At 46.6% G+C, this 27,714-nt stretch overlaps 1 protein-coding gene across 1 annotated transcript in view; it reads right to left on the bottom strand.

The window, feature by feature from the left end:
* The window catches only part of KIF9 (kinesin family member 9), a 62,495-nt gene that overhangs the window by 14,618 nt on the left and 20,163 nt on the right, over positions 1–27,714 (bottom strand). Inside the window, exons 7-16 of the mRNA XM_049777336.1 lie at positions 20,668–20,751; positions 20,489–20,581; positions 16,267–16,414; positions 14,762–14,826; positions 9,866–9,943; positions 5,414–5,482; positions 4,552–4,656; positions 1,898–1,953; positions 1,097–1,187; positions 390–520 (exon numbers count right to left, since the gene is read on the bottom strand). Coding sequence (XP_049633293.1) covers positions 390–520; positions 1,097–1,187; positions 1,898–1,953; positions 4,552–4,656; positions 5,414–5,482; positions 9,866–9,943; positions 14,762–14,826; positions 16,267–16,414; positions 20,489–20,581; positions 20,668–20,751 — 920 coding nt within the window. The remainder of the gene's footprint in view (positions 1–389; positions 521–1,096; positions 1,188–1,897; positions 1,954–4,551; positions 4,657–5,413; positions 5,483–9,865; positions 9,944–14,761; positions 14,827–16,266; positions 16,415–20,488; positions 20,582–20,667; positions 20,752–27,714) is intronic.

The raw sequence follows: 27,714 nt of genomic DNA on the forward strand, positions 1-27,714 counted from the left end.
GGGTTTCTCGGTGACATGTATGCCTGTCACCTGGGTCACAGAAGGAACCTTGTGGGGAGTAGTTTTCATAGGAAGTAACAGAGGCAAGGGTCAGCACTGCTTCTCCATTGGACACCATCACTCAACCAGTAGGCTGGCCTTGGAACTGACTTCCCCTCCCTTGTGCCTCAATTTTCTTATCACTAAATGAAGTCATTTACTTCTGGGGGCTTTCATGCTGTGGAGAGCTGGGCAGCTTCTGTTTAGGCCCCGCATATGTGATAGGTGGTGGTAGCACAGATGTTTGCTGTGACTACTCAGAAGGAAGATACCTGGGAAATGTTATGGCCTCTCTAGTCAGCAAAGCAGGGCCAGGGTCAGAATAGGCAGAACACAGGGAGATTACTCACCTGAGCTGCTCTTTGACGGACTTCTTGAACTTGGGTTTCTTCCCAGGTTTGTTGAAAGGGAGGACTCCGAGTCCAAAGCTTTGTCCATCAGACTCTCCCACTAGGTGGCCATCAGCATCCACGAGCCCTGCCTGGAGAGAGGCCAGCCATAGTGCGCTATGAGTTAGATAGAAGGTTGAGGGCCCATATGTATAAGGCTCAGAGGACTCATGTTCATGCCACACTCTCTTCCTGCCCACTTTCTACCTCAACAATGCCTCTCATAGGTTGGTGTCTCATTCCATACCCTCAAGATCTTCAGGCCTCTTTCCAACCCAGCTCCAGGAATTGGAATTATTATTAGCGCATCTCAAGCTTATGGAGATTACTTTGAATTCATGCACATCATCCTAACTTCTTCCTGGTATTACCTTTGTTATTTTTTGTTTGTTTTGTTTTTTTCGGGGGGTCACACTCAGCAGCGCTCAGGGGTTACTCCTAGCTCTATGCTTCTGGCAGGCACAGAAGACCATATGGGATGCCGTGATTCAAACCACTGACCTTCTGCATGCAAGGAAAATGCCTTACCTCCATGCTCTCTCTCAGGCCCCGTTACCTTTATTTCTTGCTACCCTAAATTCTGCTTGATTGCAGAACACTTACTGCCTCCTGGAAGGGTCTAGGATGAAAAACATCTAGAGTGGATGTTATCAACCAGAGGTACATACCTTCTGGACAGCAGAAATGGTTGCGAAGTCATTCTTGTCTATCAGGGTGTACTTTCTGCGCAAAGAAGACTCTATTTCCTGTTCCTGTTGGCTTGAGAGAGACAGATTGAAAATATTTTGCACCTGGAACCATGTGGAACCCAGCAGAACCCTCTAGGGAGGAAAAAAAACAACAACAAACACTGGAACCAGAAATCATTTGAGAGTGGTCTTTCATGCAGAACTTCCCCTGCATCATGAAACAAACTAAACAAAACAAGCTCTCTCTCTCTCTCTCTCTCTCTCTCTCTCTCTCTCTCTCACACACACACACACACACACACACACACGCACAAAACACACACACACACTAAAGGCAAATAAGGACTCACTGCCTAATCAAAAAGTCAAATAATCGAAAGGGGGACAGAGAGAGGTGGGGAGGGCAAGAGGGAAAGGAGAACAAGAGAGCAAGGACAGAAAGCTAGGGAAGGGAGAAGATGCATTCATGGTGGCTTGTATTGGCCATGAGTCAAGCTGGCATGAAGTAAAATCCTCCTGTTCAATTAATGAATTCAGAAAATATTTATCAGGGGACACCTCTGCTCTGAGCCATACAGGGTGGACTTTCCCCGGAAGCAAGGAAGGGCAGAAGGATCAGAGAGCCCAGGGACAGTGACTGTCAAAACAAGGGATCTAGGTGTGTTCCAAGGACCCTGATCTTCTGACACCTATCACATCAGCAAATGGAGGGGAATGTTTGGCATTCAGGTTACAGGAAATACAAACGGAAGACTGCCGTCACCTCAGAACCCGACTTACCTCAGAACCACCCGGAACTGGTTAAATACCTCCTGGATCTGTCTGAGACTGATTACCTGAGGAGAAGAGAGCAAGCAGAGGGAAAACTCTGGCACCAGAGGACTGAAGCTGTGTCTTATATTAGCAGAGAAACTGGAATCCCTGAACAGCACATTGATATCCTTCTCAAAACACAACATCTGCAGGTAGCCTTTGAGCAAAGTAGCAAGCACATGCAGCTTTGGGAACTGAGAAACACTCCATATGATCTTAAGACTGAGTAGTTAATGAATCTATAAAAATCACCTTTAAGGGCCGGAGAGATAGCATGGAGGTAAGGCATTTGCCTTTCATGCAGGAGGTCATCGGTTCGAATCCCAGCGCCCCATATGGTCCCCCGTGCCTGCCAGGAGCAATTTCTGAGCCTGGAGCCAGGAATAACCCCTGAGCACTGCCGGGTGTGACCCAAAAACCACAAAAAAAAAAAAAATCACCTTTAAAAATGTCTATTTTTGGGGGGGCACACTCATTTAATGCTCGGGGGTTACTCCTGGCTATGCACTCAGAAATCGCCCCTGGCTTGGGGGGACCATATGGGACTCCGGGGGATCGAACCTCCGTCCGTCCTAGGCTGGTGCTTGCAAGGCAGACACCTTACCTCTAGTGCCACCTCTCTGGCCTCTAAAAATGTCTTTCTTTTTTCTGGTTTTGTTTTTTTTGGGTAGGGTCACACACGACAGTGCTCAGGGGTTAATCCTGGCTCTACACTCAGAAATAGCTCCTGGCAGACTTGGGGGACCACATGGGATGCCGGGATTTAAACCACCGTCCTTCTGCATGCAAGACAAACGCCTTACCTTCATGCTAGCTCTCTGGCCCCCTTAAAACGTCTTTTTAATTAAAAAAATTTTTTTATTACATGCCCTACCTTCATGTTATCTCTCCGGCCCCAGGAGCGATTTCTGAGCATAGAGCCAAGAGTAACCCCCGAGCGCAGCCAAATGTGACCCAAAAACCAAAAAAGAAAAAAAAAATTTTTTTTAATTTGGCCACACCTGCCAGTACTCAGGGTTTACTCCTGGTTCTGTACTCACAGGTTCACTTCTGGCATACTCAGGTAACCTGAGCAGATGGAACCTGGATTGGCCACATGCAAATGCCTATCCATTGTAATATTACTCCAATCCCTATCACTTTTTCTTGTTTGTTTGTTTTTGGGTCTCACTTGATGGTGCTCAGGGATTACTCCTGGCTCTTTGCTCAGAACTCGCTCCTGGAAGGCACGGGGGACCATATGGTATGCCAGCATTCGAACCACTGTCCATCCTGGGTTGGCTGTGTGCAAGACAGATGCCTTACTGCTGTGCCATCTCTGCGGCTCATCTTTTTTTTTTTTTTTAATTTTTATTAGGGGGAGTGAGGATTGAGCTATACCTAAAGACACTGAGGGCTACTCTTGGCTCTGTACTCAGGGATCCCTCCCAGTGATGCTTACGGAACCACATGATACTAGGGATCAAACTAGGTCAGCCTTATGCAAGGTATGAACATGAACCAGCCCCTATATATATCATCTTTTCTTTTTTTGTTTTTTGGCCACACCCGGCGATGGTCAGAGGTTACTCCTGGCTCTCTGCTCAGAAATCACTCCTGGCAGGCACGGGGGACCCTATGGGATGCCGGGATTCGAACCACCATTGGTCCTGGGTCAGCGCTTACAAGGCAAACGCGCTACCACTGTGCTATCTCTCCAGCCCCATATCACCTTTTCTATAAATTAAAATTACTTTTTCTTTTGGGCTGGGGAGGAGGAGGGAGGGAGAAAGAGAGAGAGAGAGAGAGAGAGAGAGAGAGAGAGAGAGAGAGAGAGAGAGAGAGAGAGAGAGAGAGAGGGCAAGTACATCATTTCAGGTACTTGCCTTACACACAACTGATACTGGTTTGATACCTGGCACCACTACCCCATCAGAAATAAGCCTAAGTATAGCCAGATATAAGCCAAAGACTACTAAAAGAGTTTAGCTATTTAAAATACTATAAAAAACATAATACATTTTCCCCCTAGGTTCTCTTCGCAATTATCGGGGCTCTCCTGATAGGAAAACCACCTTCAGTTAATTCAGATCTGCCTGAAATAGCAGCTAGGCAGGGGACAGGAAGTGGCAGGAGGAAGGAGTCTTCCCACGTTGCTCCCAGATGGGGAGCTCTGTGGCTGACACTCTAGACACAGAATCCACTTTTCCTCATGAGGGTTCCTCCTTTTGAGCTGCTGTCTCTTCTTCCCAGAACAAGGGCTCAAGGGCTCTGCTCTGTAGACAACCAGCCTGACCATCTTGGTCATCCTTCTCCTCTATCTCACTTCTGGTTCAGCCCAGCACCTGAGCTGAGCTCATCTCATGCTAACCTTGTTGCCATCCCCACCACACAGGTGAGGCCACTGACGTGCACAGGTTGAGTGAGTAGCTCAGGCTACTGAAAGGGGTCAGCCATTCAGAGAACACCCACAGCCCTGTAGTCCTGGACAAAGAAGCTGAATCCAAGGGGGGACTGAAGGGTCCCCAAGGCCAGGGGCCTCATTCTGTACCCATTCAATAGTGGAAGATTCCCAGGCCAACACAGCAAGAGCAGGGAGAGCTAGACAGACTGGGTTGGGGTTCTGAGGAAGGGGTCCTTACGTCGATTTCCTCCAGCGTTCCTTCCAGGTATCTCCGGACCTGTGAGTTGATCTCTGCGATCTGTATTTCATCCATGGGATCATAGTTCACAAGGGTTCGATTAGCCTTGGAGGAGAATAAGAATATGATGATAAGCTCCAAGCACTTAGGTACAAATGGAGCCATCAATGAGGCCATTCTGAGGAGCTGAGTGGGAGGTTGGGCATAGTCCTGGTCACTCAGGATAGCTGCTCTCTTTGTCATCTGGTCCTGCCTCACCTGTATGCTTCTGTAGGATGCAGCTTCTGGGAGGGAGAAGCTGCCTCAGCACCAAGAACAGAGGCCCCAACTTTCTGCTTCATAGCTCCCTCTGCTGATCCACCCCAGCCCAACCTGGCCCTCCTCCACCTTTGCCTACATTCTTCTCTTCCAGTTGTCTTCCAGGCATCTCCACCACCCAGTTCTCTGCTCCACAAACTGCTTGCCCAGTCTCTACTTGGCTTCCTATTTATTTTGTTTTGTTTTGGGGCCAGACCCAGTGGTGCTCAGGGCTTATTCCTGGCTCTGAGCTCTGGAATCACTCCTGGCAGGTTCAGGGACTACATGGTGTTGGGAATGGGGATGTCAGCTGGCCACATGCACAGCAAGTACCCTGCTTTGTATTATAACTCTGATCTCTTGGCTTCCTCTCTTGTCTAACCTCAAAGCCACTCAGTCCTTCTGTTCCCTTCTGCCCGCCTCCACCCCTACTTACTGTTCCTGTAGCATCCCTATCTCAATGCCTCTGTTCTCCTTCCCCTGGTCCTTTGGGTCTTTCTACCCTGTCCTGGTCCCTTAGCATTCCAGTGATGGCCTCCATTTTCATGACCCTCTGTCCCCTTACCAGGCTGTCATGGATGGCTAGCTCCTGTTTGAGTAGTGCCAGCTCCTTCTCCAGATTCTTGACCATTCGCTGCCAGAGAAGCAAAGGGTGAGGGGAGCAGAAGACAGTTAAGAGAGACCACTCTGTCTCCCCCCCTCAAAGATACTGACCTCCTTCCACCCTGAGCCATGGCAGCTGGCCCGATGCAAGACAGCATCGGGGTTATGGCTTTTCTTTTCTTTTTTTTTTTTTTGGAGAGGGAGGGAGTGGAGAGAGAGAGAGACAGACAGACAGACAGACAGACAGACAGAGACAGAGACAGAGACAGAGGGAGTGAGAGGAAGAGGGGGTAGAGGGAGAAGGGGAAGAAGAAAGGAGTAAGAAGTAAGAGAGAGGCCGGGAAGGTGGCGCTAGAGATAAGGTGTCTGCCTTGTAAGCTCTACCAAGGAACGGACCTCGGTTCGATCCCCCAGCGTCCCATATGGTCCCCCCAAGCCAGGGCGATTTCTGAGCACATAGCCAGGAGTAACCCCTGAGCATCAAACGGGTGTGGCCCAAAAACCAAAAAAAAAAAAAAAGAAGTAAGAGAGAGAGGGAGGAAGAGGGAGGAGAGAGAGGAAAGAAGAGAGAGAGGAGGAGGAGAGGGAGAAGGAAGGAGAGGTAGGGAGAGGGAGAGAGAGAAAAGAGTGACAGGGAGAGGGAGAGAGAGGGAGGAGAGAGAGGGAAGGGGAAGAGGAGAGAGACAGGGAGGGAGAGAGAGAGGGAGGGAAGAAGAGAGGGAGAGAGGGAGAGAGGAAGTGAGGGAGGGAGGAAGTGAGGGAGGGAGAAAGAGAGAGGAAGAGAAGGATAGGGAGGGGAAGAGAGAGGGAGAGAAAGAGGGAGAGGAAGAGAGGGAAAGGAGAGAGAAAGGAAGGAGAAAGGGAGGTAGAGAGGGGAGGGAGTTTTTCCCATGGCTTTTCACTAATGGGATGAATTTAGGATCTGAAGGGGCTCTTTCACAGCACATGAGACTGAACAGCCAACAGAGGTGCCAAAGGGTCACCTGCAACCTTGCCACCCAGGAACTAGGCACACACCTCCAATGACTCTACTGTGCATCCTATGTGTGGGGCTATTCTCCCCCTTTCCAGCCACACCACAGCTCACTCCTTTAGAACCTTTAAGCCTTTGCTCATATATTCCTATATTGGGCTACCCCAATAGCCCTATACAAATCTGAAATCCCCTCCTTAGCCCCATTTTTTGTTGTGTGTTTTGGGCTATGCCCAGTGGTGCTAAAGGCTGACTCCGTGCTCTGTGACCAAGGGATTACTCCTAATAGTGCTCAGGGGAACTGTATGTGCTGCCAGGAACTGAACTGGGATCATCCACATGCAAGGCAAGTGCCTTAACCCTTGTCCTACCACTCCAGCCAGTATATTTATTTCTTTAAAGCAGTTTATTTATTTTATTAATTGATTAGTTTTAGAAGCTTATTTATGTTATTAATTAGTTTTTGGGCCATACCCAGCAATAGCCAGGAGATACTCCTGGCTCTGTGCTCAGAAATTGTTCCTGGCAAGCTCAGGGGACCACATGGGATGCTGGGAATCGAACCAGGTCCATCCTGGGTTGGCCACATGCAAGACAAATGCCCCACCGCGGTGCCATCTCTCAGGCCCCCACTCAACATATTTCATTCAGTGTGTGACCTATTTCAATGATCATTGTCTCCTTTAGCCAAAAACGGAAGGATGTAAACCTTAACAATTTATTGCTTATTGTTTATTTGTAGTTGTATTTTTTTTTTGTTTTTTGGGCCACACCCGGCGGTGCTCAGGGGCTACTCCTGGCTGTCTGCTCAGAAATAGCTCCTGGCAGGCGCGGGGGACCATATGGGACATCGGGATTCGAACCAACCACCTTTGGTTCTGGATCGGCTGCTTGCAAAGCAAATGTCGTTGTGCTATCTCTCCAGGCCCTGTAGCTGTATTTTGTGGGGGCACACCTGGAAGTGCTCAGGGGTTACTCCTGGCTCAGTGGTGCTCAGTGGTCATTCTTGGTAGTGCTCAGGGGATTCCTGGAGTCATAGCCAGGGATCAAAACTAGGTCAGCCATGTATATGGCAAATGCCCTACTCACTATGCTACTGTTCCATCTCTGCTTATTATTTTTGTCTCTATCTCCTTGCAAAGTGCCAATTCTCTAAAGACAGAGATAAGTGTTTGTAGACCATAGTAAGTGCTCCCGAAAATTTAAATGAATGGATACAGACTACATTTCTGGAAGCATAATTGTTTTTTATTTTGTTGAGTTTTGGGGCCATACCATTAGTACATAGGTACTTAGGTTACTCCTGGCTTTGAGTCAGGGATCACTCCTGACTAGGCTTGGGAAACCAAATGGCTGCTGAGGATTGAACCCAGTTTATTCACGTGCAAGGCAAGTGCCCTAGATGTTGCACTATCTCTCCATCCTTGGAAGAAAAATTGTTAGGTCATTTTACACTTGATAGATACTGTGGAAGTGTGTATAAGAAGCATAAAATGGGGCCAGAGAGATAGCATGGAGGTAGGGCATTTGCTTTGCATACAGAAGGACGGCGGTTTGAATCCCATATGGCATCCCATATGGTCCCCTGAGCCTTGCAGGGGCTATTTCTGAGCATAGAGACAGGAGTAACCTCTAAGAACTGCCGGGTGTGACCCCCCCCAAAAAAAAACACAGAACAAACAAAGCAAACAAAAAAAGAAGCATAAGAAACATCTGTCATAGAATGTTTCCTTTCAGTTATCAAATATGGCCACAAGAGGGAGCTCTTAACAAGCTAGATCTAGGCACTTGTGATCAAATTAGTCACCAGGATCTATCATCCTGGTTTTTCTGTGGTATTTCAGGGATCAAAGCCTGAACATAATGCTCATGATCAGGGTTCAAGTCCTTGCTCTTCTCCTTTATGCTCATGTGAACTTCCTGTGCCGTTAACAGGAGAGCCTTTCCTCTGCACCCCCTCTTCCAGCCGACAGATTTCAGCTCTAGAAAACGCGTCATTCTCCCCATTCTGGAAACTCTGACTGGGCTGTCAGAGGCGTCAGCTGGGTTTATTTTTCCAGTGGTACAATGGGGAGCCACACACAAATGTCTGGGTCAATGAGGCAGTGTGGGGAAATGGGCCACCTGCTCCTACAGGTCACCAGCTTCCATGTTGCACCCTTTAGGCATGGAGGATGGTCACTTTTCCTAATGTCCAGAGCATAGTGGCCTTCCACTTTTTTTTTTTTTAACTGATTGCCTTATTTCCAGGGCCCTAATTTGGAGCATTGCTTTAAGTTTCTCGTCAATGAGGGTGAAGCTTTGAGCTGATGATTTGGCAGGACAAGTATCTCTGTATTCACAAGTATTCACAAAGGTGTGTGAATTCATTTGTTTGTTCATTGTTTTTAGGCTTTGTGGGCATTGTGATTTGAGATTCAGATTCCCAGTTGTCTAAGATCTGAACTGCTTCCTCCTCCTCCCCCTCTCTCTTCCTCCCCCCGCCCTCCTCCTCCTCTTCTTCTTCTTCCTCCTCTTCTTTCTTCTTCTTCCTCCTCCTCTTCTTTCTTCTTTCCCCCTCCTCCCCTTCCCCCTCCCCCTCTCCCATTCTTCCTCCTCCTCCTTCTCTCTTCCTCTTCCCTCTTCCTCCTCCTCCTCCTCTTTTTTCTTTTTGGTTTTGCGCCACACCTGGTGGCACCCAGGGGTTACTCCTGTCTATGCACTCAGAAATCACTCCTGGCAGGCTCAGGGGTCCATGTGGGATGCCGAGAATCAAACCGGGGTCAGTCCCAGGTTGGCTGTGTACAAGGCAAATGCCCTACTGCTGTGCTATCACTCTGGCCCTAAGGTTTTTAATATATATAATTTTTTTTTTTTTTGGTTTTAGGGCCACACCCGGTGACGCTCAGGGGTTATGCTTGGCTATGCACTCCTGGCTTGGGGGACCATATGGGACACCGGGGAATCAAGCCGCGGTCCGTCCTAGGCTAGCGCTGGCAAGGCAGATACCTTACCTCTAGTGCCATCGTGCCGGCCCTAATATATATAATTTATATATATGCTTATATATAATATTATAATTTTAATACATATATACATCTCCTTGATTGGGCATCTCACATTGAGCAGTTCTGCTTGCTGGAAAATATCGTTTAGCCTGGGAGGAAAGGGGGTGGTGGTGCAATGACAGATGCACAGTGACTAGTTCTGGAATGATCTCTGAGGTAGTCTTATGAAGAAGTCCAAGATATTCAGAGCTTCTAAGCCCACTCATGAACTGGGTGGTGGCCTGACCCGTACTTTCACCTTTGTGTTACCCCAAGGTATTTCCCAGTGTTTGAAGACTCTGCCCTCCTTCAGGCGGATAAGGCCTTTGATTGAGGCAGGAAGAGAAGCCAGACAAGTGTGACACAGGCCATTTTCAAAAACCCTTGCCCCAGAGGGTCACCTGCCCACAAGTACCTCAGCATTATACTTCTCATTGATGGCTGGCTCAGTGGTGACCAACTTCATCCTGCTGGCGAACCGCAGTGAAGACAGCTGAAATGAGACCCCCAAAAGAGCAGGCTTTTTTGAGACTGATTGCTCTTGTCCAAGGACAATGCAGTTAATACCCTCAGGGACATGAACTGAAGGGCTCTTAGCAATGAGGTTGGAAGTGAGGGGAGTAGGGGAGAAAGGAAGCAGGGAGAGCAGGAAGTGGACAGAGAGCAGCCTGCAACCTGGCCACACATTGATCTTCATTCAAACCTGACCATATTCTACCTCTAGGTCTTTAGTCAAGCAACCTCTGTGCCTAAAAGGCCCTTTGCTCTCCTTATGTCACTGCAACCTCATCACCTTCCTGGGTTCTATTTTCTCTTCAAAGTCCAACTTAAAGCCAGCTTCCTCTTTGACGCTGGGTTCAAACTGAAGGACTCAGTCTCAGGTATCCTCCCTGTCACCTAGAAAGAAACTACACAGAATTTGGGCCAAAAGACCACTAAATCCTCCAAATGTGGGACGCTATTGGTTTTATCCTCTGTACATACACCCACTCCCAAGACTGCTGGGCTCCAACGTCACATCATAACAGGATGGGGACCAGAGTCCCTATTCTTTCAGGCTTCCTCATCTAGATTTATGGCTCTCCTGCCTCACCCTATGTCAGACATCTGAGACTGGCCCACCCAGGCGGTCAGGGAAGGGCCTTAGCTATCTTGCTTAGTGAGATAATGGCTTATGCCCAATTAAGACAGAGTCAACCCTTCCTTCCACAATACTTACTTGGAGGTAAGCTCTGCTCATAGCCCTATATATGTGTTAATACATTACTTTACTGGCACCACGCCATATTAGCCACTCAGATATTAGCGTGCTCAGCCTCATTATAGACAAAGACTAACATAAAGGATAAAAAGAACACTCCCAAGGCCATAAAACAGACCAGAGGCAGTGAAGGAATTCAACTCAGTCATTCTAGCTCCTAAGCTTTTGCTCATAACTACCAGGGTAACATATGGCCTCTGTGGAGACAGAGGGAGAGTGTGGGGACAGCTAGAGCAGTGGTTTCTCAGTTAAAGAAAAGGTATTCCAATGGAGAGAAAGTATGCCCCACGTGTAAAGAAAGAGGGTGAGTGGCAGGACAACATCTAGAAGGGACTAAGGTTCACTAAGTAAATAATAAATAGTAAGAGGAGGCTGGAGAGATAGCATGGAGGTAAGGTGTTTGCCTTGTATACAGAAGGATGGTGGTATGAATCCCAGCACCCCATATGGTTCCCCAAGCCTTCCAGAGTTATTTCTGAGCTTAGAACCAGGAGTAAACCCTGAGTGCTGCCGGGTGTGACCCAAAAACTCAAATAAACAAATAAATAAATAGTAAGAGGTACCACAGGAGGAGACCCAATGGATGCTGGTAGAGGAACAGAGCTTTGAATGCTTGGGACCAGAGCACCGGCTCATGGGAGGTACATGGGAAACGATGATGAAAATGAGGGTGGAGTCTTGCAGGGAACTTTGACTACCCATGGCAAATAATAAATAAATCAAACTCAGGAGAGTCCTTTGGTGGGGGTGAGGGGACAGAGGATGTGAAACAGAAAGTGAGAGAGAAAATGTGAGATGGGAAAAAAAACTGTGAGAGAGAGAGAGAGAGAGAGAGAGAGAGAGTGGTATGCCACACACCTGTTCACTCTTGACCTCTACAAATTGCCAGTTACTTATGAGTAGAAATATTTAAAATGAGGTTAAAGGTGTCTACTAGGAGAGATGAACCACTGCACAGAGACATGCTTCAAAGTGAACTTGCAGGGTCTCCTGAACCTGCAGAATGACATCAGGGTCCTGTTTGAATTTTTCTGGACACATAGCCAGAGTTAAGAAGGGGCAAAGGAGGGGGCCGGAGAGATAGCATGGAGTTAAGGCATTTGCCTTGCATGCAGAAGGACGATGGTTCAAATCCCGGCATCCCATATGGTCTCCTGAGTCTGCCAGGAGTGATTTCTAAGCACAGAGCCAGGAGGAACACCTGAGCACCATCGGGTGTGACCCAAAAACCAACAACAACAAAAAATAAAAGAAAATAAAAGAAAAAGAATGGGCAAAAGGCCATGAGGAAGCCACCTAAGCAGGCCTGATGCTTTTCCTCCTATACCCATGTTACAAGTGGGATGTAGGGTTGCTCCATGGCAGTGAGGGACAGCAAGGGGTGGCAGGATGCAAGGCATCTGTGCCTTGGGCCACACACTCTACGAGTAGTGAAACAGGGAAGTAGACTCAGAGAAGAATAATGAACAAGGTACCTCTGTGCCCATGAAGAAAAGCTCTGCTACTGACCAACCATGAGAGCTGAGATAGGTCTTGAAACTTGTCTACAAGATCAGGGAGCTCTGCCTGCATGGCCATTGGGAGATAAGACAGATATCTTATGTGTTTGGGACATAGCCTTCCACCACCCTCAAGAAAAGGTCCTTCCACTCCAGTTGGGGGTTGCTTTTCCTGTGGTGTGCAAACAGACACTCCTGCTCCAGGTAGAGCTGTGGGTGAGGCCATGACTCCCTCGTGGTTGCCGCCTATAGAGCAGCACTAGACAAGGCAAGAACTGTTGGCAAGCTTTAAACCATTTGGAGAAGAGCATCATTAACTTCCACACTCCCAATAGGCATTGGTCCCACTAGACCACTGCAGTAGCAACTCTGGATTTGGTGGGCTCAGGCTAGAGGCAGAGAACTCTATGTGTGAAGGGCACAAACCTCTGCGGACAGCAGGTCCCTGGGGAAGTTCTTCCTGCACAATGATTCTCTAGGGTTGGGGATCAGAAAGAGAAGGAGCTTCTGTGGTCTTGGGGGACATCTTTCTTAACAAGGCAGCCAGGAGGCCCAATTTTCATATGGTTCCTCTTGGGGTTCACCCAGGCTTTGTTATGTTTTGAGACCAGTATTTTCCTGAAGCTTTCCTCTGGGGGTGCTGTCTAAACATCAGCTGGTGCTCCCCTCCGTGGCTTCCCAATCCCCAGGAGAACTTCCCTTAGAAGCTGGAACTGCTCCTAGTGCTCAAGGCTGAAGGCCCTTGCAGGAGTCTCTGGTCAGCAATGCTATGGTTTCTTGGAAATGACCATTTTCACCTGAATGGCTTCAACAGATGAGGTAACTTGCCTGTGACAGTTATCATGAGAGCCCACATACCTATGGAGAACTTTGCCATCCTGTGGTCCTTTAGAGTTTAGAGGAAGGAGAAAGTCTCCTTGTAGGCCCTGCTGCATGGCCTAACCTTGCTTTGCAATGGGACCCTATTTGCTTCTGCCTGCTTAAGGTCCACTGTAGTCTTTTATTTCTTTTTAATTAAAATGGGGGGGGCGGGGGCCGGGAAGGTGGTGCTAGAGGTAAGGTGTCTGCCTTGCAAGCGCTAGCATAGGACGGACCGCGGTTCGATCCACCGGTGTCCCATATGGTCCCCCAAGCCAGGAGCAATTTCTGAGCGCATAGCTAGGAGTAACCCCTGAGCGTCAAACAGTTGTGGCCCAAAAACCAAAAAAAAAAAAAAAAAATGGTGGGGGCGAGTGATAGCACAATGGATAGAGCATTTTTCTCACACACTGCTGACCCAGGTTCAATCCCTGGCATCCCATATGGTCACCCGAACTGCCAGAATTGATTTCTGAGAGCAGATCCAGGAGTAAACCCTGAGTGCTTCTTGGTGTGGCCCAAAATGTTTTTGTTTTTTGGGCCATGTGATAGGTAAACACCTTACCTGCAGAACTATATCTCCAATTCACTTCCTTCTACTCTTTTTGTTTGTTTGTTTTTGGGTTACACCCGGCAGTGTTCAGGGGTTACTCCTGACTCTACACTCATAAATTGCTCTTGGCAGGCTCAAGGGACCATATGAGATGCCGGGATTCGAACCACCATCCTTTTGCATGCAAGGCAAATGCCTTACTTCCATGCTATCTCTCCGGCCCCTACTTTTTTTTTTCTGCTTGTGTTCTGCTATTGGGTTCATCTTACTGAGTCACAACTCTGGCCATGACCTCACTGCTCAAGTGACAGCTCCAGATGCCTATAGAATAGTCAAAGCTTCAACCTGGTCCATAGAGCACTGTCTTCCCAACATCACTCCAGCTCTGCAGTTTCTTCTTACTCTTGCTCCTGCAGTAGCCAGAGGTCTTACCATGGGCCGCACCTCCAGGCCCACTACCGCACCTCCAGGCCCACTACTTTAATTGCCAGAAATCTCCTCCCCACCAGTCCTTTACCCCCAGCCAGTTCAGTGTCTACTCTATTCACCCCAGCTTCAGGAAACATCCCTTCCTTTCCTGATGGACTCCTCCATCTGGACCTCTCACATCTCTGAAAACTCTGAGAGCCAAAGTCATGTATTATGTATTCCTACCAGCCTTGGCCATGTAGGTGCTTGATAACTCTCACCTCATACTGAACTATAATCATATCCTGGAATCCATGGGTACTTTCTTTCTTTTTTTTTTTTGGTTTTTGGGCCACACCCTGTGACGCTCAGGGGTTTCCATGGGTACTTTCAAGGTTTTTGAACATGGGTGATTCTAAAGCATAGCATCAGCTGTCTTCTCAATCCCAGATCACAGAAATGAAACAGAGTTATATCCCATAGAAATGGTTCTCAGTTTCCTCTCATCACAGAAGAGCCCCATACTTAGCCTGTCTCCCCCATATCGCTCTGCTTCCTTGGGTGTTTGGATACTGGCTGCCTCTCTAAATCTCCAACTATTTTTGCTTAGACCCCTCCACTTTTGACAATGTCTATGACTTGTCTGCCAGTTTTACCAACCCAGGACCCTCACTGAAATCCTGGCCCATGAGGAGAGATAACAGCTCGGTGTTGCCAATAGTCTTTACATACCGTCTCTTCCAACTGTGCAGCTTCTCCATAGATGTTTGTTACGAGGACCATATTGCAATTTCCCCCTGCAGAAAGCAAAACACAGAAGTACTCAGAACCTTGTGGGTTTGCCAATAGATTCTTTTGATGTTGGCAGGATTTTTTTATGGGTTAAGTATGTGTGTATGCTTCCTACCCTCCAGATTAATGAGGACTAACCTTCAATGGAATGCTATTTGGAGGTGAGGATTATGGGAGACAATTAGGTTTAAATGATATCATGAGGATGGACTCCTCTGGATGAGTTTAATGCCCTTAAGGAGAGATGAAACTCAAGAGATGGCTCAAAGGACTGAACCTAAGCTTTGCATGCCAGAGGTCCTGGTTCAAACCCCAGCCCTACATAATCCCTCAGCCACCTATGGGAGCAACCCCCAATCAGCCAGGGGTATTCCCTGAACACTTCTGAGCATTACACAAAACAAATATAAACAAAAATTATAAAGAGTTCCTTGTTCTTATCTCTCTGACATGTGAGAATGCAGTGAGAAGCCAGTCATCTTGAATTCAGCAAGAAAACCCTTATATAGAATTGTTCCTATTAGCCTTGGCCTGGAGCTTGAAGCCACTGAAATTGTGAGAAATAAATGTCTGTTGTCTTAGCCACCTAGTCTGGGGTATTTTGTTATAGAAGCCTATGCTGAGAAGGAGTCAAGTAGACATTCCCAGGCCTAGAAGAGGGTGGGAGGAAAGTAGAAGATAGAGGCAAAAGAGAAGGTCCCCAGAAGTCACTGAGAAGAGCCCGGGGAATAGCAGAGGAGAGGAAGACAGCAAGGGGCATGAGGGGCTGGCCAAGGGAAGAAGGCTATGGGCCAGGGACTTGTTCATGGTGGAACTCAATTTATGGTAAGAACTCAGTGACTGCATCATCAGGCCCAACTTGAAAGTCAGTGGACAGAAGATGAAAACCTACACCCCCTGTTCCTTTGTTGGAAAGGGAAGACAAGAAAGAGAGCCTTACTGGCCCCAGGACTCCCAGGCCAAGAAGGGAGAGAAGTCAAGAATCTGGGTCGAAGCAAATATTTTTTTCTTTTTTGGTTTGTTTTTGGTCTTCCCAGCTACACTCAGGAATCCTGGGGCCATCCCTGGAGAAACTTGGTCTGGCAGCATGGGAATGATAGCAGCTCTGACTCTGGAAGCTACAAAGACTATACCTGGCTATGCTGCGGGTGTATGTAGTGCTGAAATCAAATTCAAGGCTTCACAAGCAAGACCTGTACTCTAGCATTTTAAGTTACCCCCACCAACTCCTAAAGACAAAATGTGAAGCAAAGGCTCTGGGAAGTGAACCATCTGGCATGCTATGGTGAAAGAGGAAGGCATGATGTCTGGTTCTGCCTTTCAGCTGTGTCTGAAGTCACTGTGAACAGGCTTGGGCAGTCCATGCCACCAGGAGGGAGTACCTGCATTCTCACCTATGGCAGCTGTGCCCGTCCCTTCTCCCTGGGCACCAGCCACACCCTCACCTAATGAGTCCTTCAGAGCGTGGGTGAGCTTGCACTGCCGGAAAGGGATGTGGTCCCGTTTCTGGTCGACGAGGGCAATGATGGCTTGCTCCAGGAATGATAGTGACTTATTAATGTACGTGGCTTCCTTCTGGACTCGGCCCTCAGACTGTAAACCAAAAATCAGTTTCACTTTGGGCAAGGGGTGAGGCTGCCCTACTAAGAGTATTACTGGGAAACAAACTCCATTTTTTGCTTTTTAGGCCACACCAGGTGACACTCAGGGGTTACTCCTGGCTATGCGCTCAGAAATCACTCCTGGCTTGGGGGACCATATGGGATGCTGAGGGATCGAACCACAGTCCGTCCTAGGTCAGATGCATGCAAGGCAAATAAATGCCTTACTGCTGCGCCACCACTCTGGCCCTTACGAACTCCTCTTAAGAACTAGAATGTCCCAAAAAAACAAAAAAACAAAAAAAAAAAAGAACCACTGGCGGGCCGGGCGGTGGCGCTAGAGGTAAGGTGCCTGCCTTGCCTGCGCTAGCCTAGGATGGACCGCGGTTCAATCCCCGGCGTCCCATATGGTCCCCCAAGCCAGGAGTGACTTCTGAGTGCATAGCCAGGAGTAACCCCTGAGCGTCACCGGGTGTGGCCCAAAAAACCAAAAAAAAAAAAAAAAAAGAACTAGAATGTTGGGGCCGGGCGGTGGCGCTAGAGGTAAGGTGCCTGCCTTGCCTGCGCTAGCCTTGGATGGACCGAGGTTCGATCCCCCGGTTTCCCATATGGTCCCCCAAGCCAGGAGCGACTTCTGAGCGCATAGCCAGGAGTAACCCCTGAGCGTCACCGGGTGTGGCCCAAAAACCAAAAACCAAAAAAAAAAAAAAAAAAAAAAAAAAGAACTAGAATGTTCTCTCAGCACCATAAAGCTTTATTCTATCTTGGTCTCATTGTGGTGACACTAAGATTCACAGGAATGTTTATTTGAATCTTTATGTAAATATGAATACCTAACACAGAATTTATAGAAATATTGACATAATGGGGGCTGGAAAGATGGCATGGAGGTAAGGCATTTGCCTTTCATGCAGAAGGTTGATGGTTCGAATCCCGGCATCCCGTATTGTCCCCCGAGCTTGCCAGGAATGATTTCTGAGCGTAGAGCTTGGAGTGGCCGCTGAGCGCTGCCAGGTGTAACCCCCCCAAAAAAAAAAACAAAAAAACTAAACTAAAAACAAACAAAAAAAGAAATATTGACATAAGATTCACATGAAGTGATAGCACAGTGATAGGGCATCTGTCTTGCACTTGGTTGACCCAGGTTCAATCCTTGGCATCCCATATGGTCCCCTAGCCTGCCAGGAGGAATTTTTTTGTTTGTTTGTTTGTTTTTGGAGGCACTCAGAAATTGCCCCTGGCAGGGTTAGGGGACCATATGGGATGGGGAATCAACCTGGATCCGTATCAGGTCAGCTGCATGCAAGGCAAACACCCTACTGATGTGCTATCACTCCGGCCCCCAGGAGGGATTTTGTTTTTGTTTTTTGTTTGTATTTTTGGGTCACACCCGGCTGCCCTCAGGGGTTCCTCCTGGCTCTATGCTCAGAAATTGCTCCTGGGAGGCTCAGGGAACCATATGGGATGCCGGGATTTGAACCCACATCCTTTTACATGCAAGACAAATGCCCTACCTCCATCCTATCTCTCCGCCCAGGAGGAATTTTTTTTTTTTTTCGGTTTTTGGGTCACACCCAGCAGTGATCAGGTGTTACTCCTGGCTCTATGCTCAGAAATCGCCCCTGGCAGGCACAGGGGACCATATGGGATACCGGGATTCAAACCAGGGATTCAAACCACCGTCCTTCTGCAATGGAAGACAAATATTTGCCTTATCTCCATGCTATCTTGTGGGCCCCGAGGAGGGATTTTTGAGCACAGAGCCAGGAGTAACTCCTGAGCACTGCCGGGTGTGGCCAAAAAAAAACAAAACAAAACAAAAGAATACACATAGGCAAAGTTGAATCACACTCATCGGAAAAAGTTGTGCTGACACCGAGCAAATAACCTCTCAAGTATTCACACAAATATAAACTCTCACAGAAATGTGTACAGGTGGGCCATAGCAGTGGCACAGCAATAGGGTATTTGCCTTGCATGTGCTAACCTAGGAAGGACCAAGATTCGATCCCCCGGAGTCCCATATGGTCCCCCAAGCCAGGAGCAATTTCTGAGTACATAGCCAGAAGTAATCCCTGCGTGCTGCCGGGTGTAGCCGAAAAACCAAAAAAGAAAGAAAGAAATGTGTACAGGCATGCTCTTGTAAATACTGTTGTGAATAAATATAAAGATATAGCATGAATATGTATTTGGAAAGAATCACTCAGGCAAATGTTCATATGACTACTCAGACTTGAGGGAAAAGCTAACACAAGCACGGAATTTTTTCTTTTCTTTTTCTTCTTTCTTTCTTTCTTTCTTTCTTTCTTTCTTTCTTTCTTTCTTTCTTTCTTTCTTTCTTTCTTTCTTTCTTTCTTTCTTTCTTTCTTTCTTTCTTTCTTTCTTTCTTTCTTTCTTTCTTTCTTTCTTTCTTTCTTTCTTTCTTTCTTTCTTTCTTTCTTTCTTTCTTTCTTTCTTTCTTTCTTTCTCTCTCTCTCTCTCTCTCTCTCTCTCCCTTCCTTCCTCCCTCCCTCCCTCCCTCCCTCCCTCCCTCTTTCTTTCTTTCTTTCTTTCTTTCTTTCTTTCTTTCTTTCTTTCTTTCTTTCTTTCTTTCTTTCTTTCTTTCTTTCTTTCTTTCTTTCTTTCTTTCTTTCTTTCTTTCTCCTTCCTTCCTTCCTTCTTTCTTTCCTTCCTTCCTTCCTTCCTACCTCCCTCCCTCCCTCCCTCCCTCCCTCTTCCTTCCTTCCTTCCTTCCTTCCTTCCTTCCTTCCTTCCTTCCTTCTTTCTTTCTTTCTTTCTTTCTTTCTCTCTCTCTCTCTCTCTCTCCCTTCCTTCCTTCCTCCCTCCCTCCCTCCCTCCCTCCCTCCCTCCCTCCCTCCCTCTTTCTTTCTTTCTTTCTTTCTTTCTTTCTTTCTTTCTTTCTTTCTTTCTTTCTTTCTTTCTTTCTTTCTTTCTTTCTTTCTTTCTCCTTCCTTCCTTCCTTCTTTCTTTCCTTCCTTCCTTCCTCCCTCCCTCCCTCCCTCCCTCCCTCGTCCTTCCTTCCTTCCTTCCTTCCTTCCTTCCTTCCTTCCTTCCTTCCTTCCTTCCTTCCTTCCTTCCTTCTTTCTTTCTCTCTCTCTCTCTCTCTCTCTCTCTCTCTTTCTTTCTTTCTTTCTTTCTTTCTTTCTTTCTTTCTTTCTTTCTTTCTTTCGTTTTCAGGTCACACCCAGCAGTGCTCAGGGGATCCTCCTGGCTCTATGCTCAGAAATAGCTCCTGGCAGGCTCGGAGAACCATATGGGATGCTGGGATTCAAACCACCTTCCTTCTGCATGAAAGGCAAACGCTCTACCTCCATGCTATCTCTCCGACCCCAAGCACAGAATATTTGAGGTACATTTCTGAGCACCAGGAACCTTATTTAGAGTATAGCAGCCATCATCCCATTTTATAGTCAAAAAAGTGCTGTCAAGGATGAGGCAGGAGGTGGGGGAGGGTGGGGGGCATTGGTAGTGGAAAGGTTATACTGGTGAAGGGGACTGCTCTTTCTTATAATTGAAGCCCAGATGCAACATGTTTGTAATCATGGTGCTTAAATAAAGATATTATTATTTTTGTGTGTGTGGTTTTTGGATCACACCCGGCGGTGCTCAGGGGTTATTCCTGGCTCCATGCTCAGAAATTGCTCCTGGCAGGCACGGGGGACCATATGGGATGCCGGGATTCGAACTGATGACCTTCTGCATGAAAGGCAAACACCTTACCTCCATGCTATCTCTCCGGCCCCTGATATAAAGATATTATTTAAAAAAAAAAAAAGAATGAGGCTTTCTGTATGCAGCATCTGTCTTGCCTCCAGTCCCTCAGGCCCAGCCTTATCCCCCACTGCAGTTGGCTCACGACTCTAATCATGAATTCCCAGTGAGAGAATGGTCAGTGGGGACAGGAACTTGGAACTACACCTGAAATAGGGCTGCAGGCTGATTGCTCCTGAGAAGAAACTTCCTTTTCCTTCCCACTGCCCTCCCTCCCTTCCTTTCTTCCTTCCAGGACCTGGGATCAATCCCAGGACTGACCAAAAAGGAACCTAATGTGTCTCCTCCAACTTACCCCAGACTTTCCCAGCCTCTCCGAGCCTGCAAGATCCACCAAGTTAATTTTGGAAGTAATGTACTTTTCATCTGACAAGGTCCGAGAATGGGCCTGTGAAACATCCAAACAGAGGTCTGACTGTCAGAGGGAGACACTCCTGAGGGAGTTGGCCCTTTATTCAGAGAGCTTGCACTTACCTCCACATAGATGGTAAAGATGCAGTGTGATCTGGAAGAGTTTTTGTTCAATGTGTGGGAGGCTATAATCCTGTTGGTCTCTCCCTGAAGACGGGGGAAAAATGAAGACAACATTTTGAAAATTCAAAAAGAAAGGCCTTTGGATGAGATTTCATCAGTTACATACCATGAGTTCATAACATTGCAATCAGACAGACCTTCCAGTAAAACCTTTATAGTCTGCAGAAAGGGAAAATAAGTGGAGTCCAGACCAATACTTTCGGCCTACTATAGAGGGCATGTGAATTGGAATAACTTTCTGAAATGTAGAAGGGCCAGAGATATGAACCAAGTAATGGTTGCATATGCTTTGCAAATGGGAGACCTGGTTTAATTCCTGGCACTGTGTAGTAGAAGCCTCATGCCCAAACCCAGGTATTGGTATTGGGGAAGGTGGGTCTGAAAGGAAGGCCAACACAGAAAATAATCCACACAAGGTTAAGAAGATAAAACAGATTCAGGAACTTCACTATAGCTATCTATAAGTAGGCAAAAAGTACTAACAGGCAGACAGGCTAGCAGTGGAACTGAAACCTGAAGAAGTCTCTTTCACCCAAGGTATTTATTGGGAAGAGTAGGACCTCCATAAAGGGAGGGGGGACATGTTTGACCTCGGCAAACACTGTCATAACAAGCTAAGCCCCATGTTTATGTCTCTGTATGTCTCTGGAGCTGAGAGTTGCTGTGTCCTGCTTCAAACCCTGCTTCTAAAAGCTATGCATTGCAAAACATGCTCAGTGTAGCCATTAATCCAGACATCACCTCTGATTAAAAAATCAGCTCAATTTATTTTATATATTCTTGTTTTACAGGTTAAAGTTTTTTTTTTTTAATACAGGTACTATTTACAGTCTCACGAGGGGGGGTGCAAAAAAATGTTGTCTTCTTCCAAGGAGGCATGACAGAAAATAATTGAGAAGCACTGATGTAAGGGTAGGGGGCCAATCCAGAGGCACTTCCTGCCCAGGTGGGCCAAGCATATGCAAAGAAGAATTATCCTAAATAAAGTAAAAACCAGTTACTACAACAGCACTGCATGGCCTCCAAGTCCTGAAGGAGAAAAGAATAAGCTCTTCCAGACATGGCTTGAATATGATTAAAAAGGCAAGAAAACCAAGCAAGCAACAATAAAAGCAAACAAAAAAAATCTTTAAACTGTTGATGAGGATCCACAGAGATATAATACACTGATAATGATGAGAAACTTGTATTGCAAATACATGACTTAGATTTAATCCCAAATACCACATATGGTTCCTGGAGTTCCAGAATAAGTGATTCATGAGAATCATTAGGTGTGGTCCCCAAACCAACCAAACAAGAATTATTGATGAGGTCTTTTTTGTTTTTGTTTTTGGGTCACACCCAACTATACTCAGGGGTTATTCCTGGCTCTGTGCTCAGAAATAGCTCCTGGCAGGCAGGGGGAACCATATAGGGTGTCGGGATTTGAACCAATGTCCATCCTGGATCGGCTGCATGAAAAACCAACACCCTACCACTATGCTATCTCTCCAGCCCCTATTGATGAGGTCTTAACACAGAGCCAACCTGAATTTAGTATCTGGCACCCACTTCTAGGAGTGGTCTTTGAATGCAGAACTGAAGTAAGCTCTGTGTACCATGTCAGATGTGCCACCAAACAAATCAATATATATATAATATACACATATGATATATATATATACACACATACATATGTATATTCAGGGGTGAAAAAGATGCCCTCAAAGGCTACTAGAACATTACTAGAATACATTCTTTGATGTGGGAGCTCCAGGTTTAATCCCTAACATGGCATGGTCCATTGAACACCACCTGGAGTGGCCACAGAGTATTAAGTACCACATGGAATGACTTAAAATAAGAACTTTTTAGTTAAAAATAAAGCAAGAGGGGCTGGAGTGGTGGCACAAGCAGTAGGACATCTGCCTTGCACACACTAACCTAGGACGGACCACAGTTCGATGCCCTGGCATCCCATATGGTCCCCCAATCCAGGAGTGATTTCTGAGTGCATAGCCAGGAGTAATTCCTGAGCGTCACCGGTGTGGCCCCAAAACAAAAAAACATAAACAAACAAACAAAGAAAGAATCAAGTGATGTAGGTCAGTGGTAGAGCACGTATCTGATGCATATAAGACCCTGGGTTTGATTTCTACTTTTTCCCCTCAGAAAAGATAAAATAGGTAAAAAGAGAGATGCATGGTGGGTAGAGTTTTTGTTTGTTTGTGGCTGACCTGGGTTCAATCCCCAACATCCCATATGGTCCCCCCAAGCACCTCAAGGAGTAATTCCTTTTTTTTTTTTTTTTTTTTGGTTTTTGGGCCACACCCATTTGACGCTCAGGGGTTACTCCTGGCTATATGCTCAGAAATTGCCCCTGGCTTGGGGGGACCATATGGGACGCCTGGGGATCGAACCGCTGTCCGTCCTATGGTAGCGCTTGCAAGGCAGACACCTTACCTCTAGTGCCACCTTCCCGGCCCCTCAAGGAGTAATTCTTGAGTGCAGAGTCACGAGTAACCTCTGAGTACCCCCAAAACATACATACATACATACATACATACATACATACATAATGTAGAAATAAATGGATGAGGAAAGCAATAGTGGGGCTGAAGAGATAAGCTAGCATGAAGGTAAAATACTTGTCTTGCAACATGAGAACTGGTCTTCAGTAGGAAACGTGCCAGTTGGCAGGAGAGATAAGACGGGAAGGGGACCACTATAATGGAGGGAAGTGGTTAACTGGGAGGAGGAGGTAGAACTGAAAGGTGGTAAAGTGTCATGTGTAAAAAAAAAATCCCTGGGCCCGGAGAGATAGCACAGCGGCGTTTGCCTTGCAAGCAGCCAATCCAGCACCAAAGGTGGTTGGTTCGAATCCCGGAATCCCATATGGTCCCCCATGCCTGCCAGGAGCTGTTTCTGAGCAGACAGCCAGGAGTAACCCCTGAGCACCACCGGGTGTGGCCCCCCCAAAAAAATCCCTATCAGTAAAAGTACTGTACAGTAAACCACATTGCAGAATATCATAAAAATAAAAGGGCCTCTTCCAGAGGCAGACTGGTGGGTGGGAACCAAACAGGGTGGTGGTGACCTTAGTGAACTGGGATTGATGATGAAGCCTAAAACTCAATCAGGAATAATTTTGTTATTTCACAATGACTAAATAAAGAAAACAATACTTGTCTTGCATGTAGTCAACACCGGTGTCTATCTCTGGTTTTGCATATAGTCCTCTGGGCACTGTCAAGAATGATTCCTGAGGTGGCTGGAGGCGCAGTGGTGGGGGATTTGCCTTGCATGCGGCTCACCCAGGACGAACCTGGTTTGATCCCTGGCGTCCCATATGGTCCCCCAAGCCAGGAACAATTTCTGAGTGCATAGCCAGGAGTAACCTTTGAGTGTCACTGGGTGTGCTCTCCCTCCCCCCCAAAAAAAAGAAAACCCAATAACAAAAAAAGAATGATTCCTGAGTACAGAGGCAAGAGTAAGTCCTGAGAGCTGACTGGTAAAACCTAAGTTCCAAAAATTAAAAAAATATGAGTAAAAAGCATACAGATTTAAACCAAAACACATTAAATTTAATATTAAGAGCAAATAAAATGAATTGTTCCAGAAAAAAGATAGGCTTTTGGAGCCGGAGAGACAGCATGGAGGTAAGGCATTTGCCTTTCATGCAGAAGGATGGTGGTTCGAATCCCAGTATCCCATATGGTCCCCTGAGCCTGCCAGGAGCAATTTCTGAGCATAGAGCCAGGAGGAACCCCTGAGCGCTGCCGGGTGTGGACCCCCCCCAAAAAAAAAAAAAGATAGGCTTTTGAGACTGGAGAGCTGATATAGAGCCTACGATTCTTGTCTTTTGTGTGGCACACTCTAGTTTAGTTGCTTGCATGGCATGTTCCCTCAAACATTGCCAGTGATCACTGAACAGAGCCAGAGGTGAGCCCTGAGTACCACCAGGTGTGCCTCCCAACACCAAATAAAAGGGGGGATTAAAAAGAGTCAGTTATGGGCTAAAGAGAGATCAATGGGCCGGAGTGCACACTTTGCGTACAAGATGCCTGGACTTAATCCCCATACTGAATATAGATTCTTTGAATCCTCTAGGGGTGACTCCTGAGCTACAAGCCAAGAATTGTCTCTGAACAATGCTGCTGTGTGTGTCCCCCAAACACAAATAAACCAAAGACAGAGTCCTTTTCTTTGTTTGCTTGTTTGTTTGGGGGCCACACCTGACAATGCTCAGGGGTTACTCCTGGCTCTGCACTCAGAAATCACTTCTGGCAGGCTCAGGGGACCATATGGGATGCTGGGAATCAAACCTGGGTCAGCTGCATCCAAGGCAAATGCTTGACCTGCTATATTATGACTCCAGCAGTTAGAGTACTTTTTAAAAATCTTTTCTCATATACTAACACAAAATGCAAAAGAAGAAACTTATCTACATCTAACTATCTAAAATTAGAGAATTTTGCAGTGGATAAAATTGGGAGATAGATATTTATATAATGTATAATTGAAAAAATCTGTTTTTAAAAATATATAAACAACTTATACAAATAAGTGGGTGGGGAGAGACATCTGTAAATAAATCAAGGACATGTATAGGAAAATTTAACAAATACATGGCAGGTAAACACAAAAATGTTCTTAAGGTCTGAACAATGGGCCTGCTGACTTTCTTCTGGGGGAGTTGACCATGACAGAAAATAGTTGGCAGGGGCTAGACTGTAATCACAGCATAGGGCATTTGCCTTGCATGTGGCTGAACTAGGATGGACCTGGGTTCGATCCCCAGCATCCCATATGATCCCCCAAGCCTGCCAGGAGGGATTTCTCAGCACAGAGCCAGGAGTAACCCCTGAGCATCGCCAGGTGTGGCCTCCTCCCAAAAACATGTTGGCAGCTGTCTTAGAAAGTGTAACTCATTCATAGTTCATAGCCCAGTTAGTAATAACAGATCCTGGCTTTACCCAGAGAAATTCAGACTATATTCTCCAGGAAAAATAGACCAAATGCTTCTAGTAGCATTGTCTGAAATACTACCAGGTCTGGAAATTGGTCAAAGGTAAACAACCAAGATATAGTAGAATTCATTCTACATGATTCCTCTTCCATTTATTTTTAGATTTTTTTCCCACAAATGTGCTTGCTACTATACTTTTTCTTTTATCTTTCTTTTAAACTTTCTTCTCTTCCTTTTTCTTTTTTTATCTTTTTTCTATGTTTTTCAATAACTCTGTTTTCACTTATCTGGAAACAAATGTATTATGATTAACTATGAAAAAAAAGGGCAGAGGAACTGTAGGGTAAATCTACCCAGAAATGACCAAGGAAATGATCACTGTGTAAGTCAGAAGAATGGTAACTCTTTATTTAAGGTAAGAACAAATACTTTTTTTTTTTTATTGGTTTTTGGTTTTTGGGTCACACCGTTGGCACTCAGGGGTTACTCCTGGCTCTGCACTCAGAAATCACCTCTGGCAGGCACAGGGGACCATATGGGATGCTGAGATTTGAACCACCATCTGTCCTGGATCAGCTTCATGCAAGGCAAATGCCCTTGTGCTATCTCTCCAGCCCCAACGACAAATACTTATGCATATGAAAACCACTGACAAGTGTAGATATTCTTGAACTTCCCTAAATCCTGAAAACCTATAAAATGCATTGTTTGGGGGGCCGGAGAGATAGCATGGTGGTAAGGCATTTGTCTTGCATACAGAAGGACGGTGGTTCGAATCCCGGCATCCCATATGGTCCCCCGAGCCTGCCAGGAGCAATTTCTGAGCGTAGAGTCAGGAGGAACCCCTGAGCACTGCTGGGTGTAATCTAAAACAAAACAAAACAAAACAAAACACACATTGTTTGGGAGTAATAAGAGAAATGTGCCATTGCTGCTACTTGGAAGGCACTTTCTTCTCTGCCAGGAAAAAGGGGGCCAGATAGAAAGCACCCCTGAATATATGCATATGATTGTTTTTTTTTTTTTTTTTTTTTTTGGTTTTTGGGCCACACCCTGTGACGCTCAGGGGTTACTCCTGGCTATGCGCTCAGAAGTCGCTCCTGGCTTGGGGGACCATATGGGGCGCCGGGGGATCGAACCGCGGTCCGTCCGAGGCTAGCGCAGGCAAGGCAGGCACCTTACCTTTAGCGCCACCGCCCGGCCCCTTCATATGATTGTTTTAAAGAGCAGGGTTTTTTGGATTTTTTTTTGTTTGTTTGTTTTGTGGTTTTGTGGCCATACCCATCAGTGCACAGTGGTTACTCCTGGCTCTGCATTCAGGAGTCAATCCCAGTAGGCTCAGCAGATCATACCAGGGATCTTGCTTGGATATCTCACTGGTGATCTTGTTGGGTCCATCATCTTTTTTTTTTTTTTTTTTTTTTTTTTGGTTTTTGGTTTTTGGGCCACACCCGGTGTTGCTCAGGGGTTCCTCCTGGTTGTCTGCTCAGAAATAGCTCCTGGCAGGCACAGGGAACCATATGGGACACCGGGATTCGAACCAACCACCTTTGGTCCTGGATCGGCTGCTTGCAAGGCAAACGCCGCTGTGCTATCTCTCCGGGCCCGGGTCCATCATCTTGCTAGAGATCAAGCTTGAGTCAGCTTGTGCAAGGCAAAGGCCTTTCCTACTGTACTATTACTCTGTCCCCTTAAAGAACAGTTTTATTGGGCTAGAGAAATAGCTAAAATGATCAAACGTATGCATTGCACTCAGGAGGCCCAGGTTCTAGTACTGGAGATCAAACTCAAGGCCTCCACATGCAAGGCATGAGCTCTGCTACTGAATCATATTCTTTTTTTTGTTTTGTTTTTTTTGTTTGTTTTTTTTTTTTTTGGTCACACCCAGCCAGCGCTCAGGGGTTCCTTCTGGCTCTATGCTCAGAAATCGCTCCTGGCAGGCTCAGGGGGCCGGCCATATGGGATGCTGGGATTCGAACCACCTACCTCCTGCAAGAAAGGCAAACGCCTTACCTCCATGCTATCTCTCCGGCCCC

Source organism: Suncus etruscus, chromosome 7 (assembly GCF_024139225.1).
Source record: "Suncus etruscus isolate mSunEtr1 chromosome 7, mSunEtr1.pri.cur, whole genome shotgun sequence".
Lineage (NCBI taxonomy): Eukaryota > Metazoa > Chordata > Mammalia > Eulipotyphla > Soricidae > Suncus > Suncus etruscus.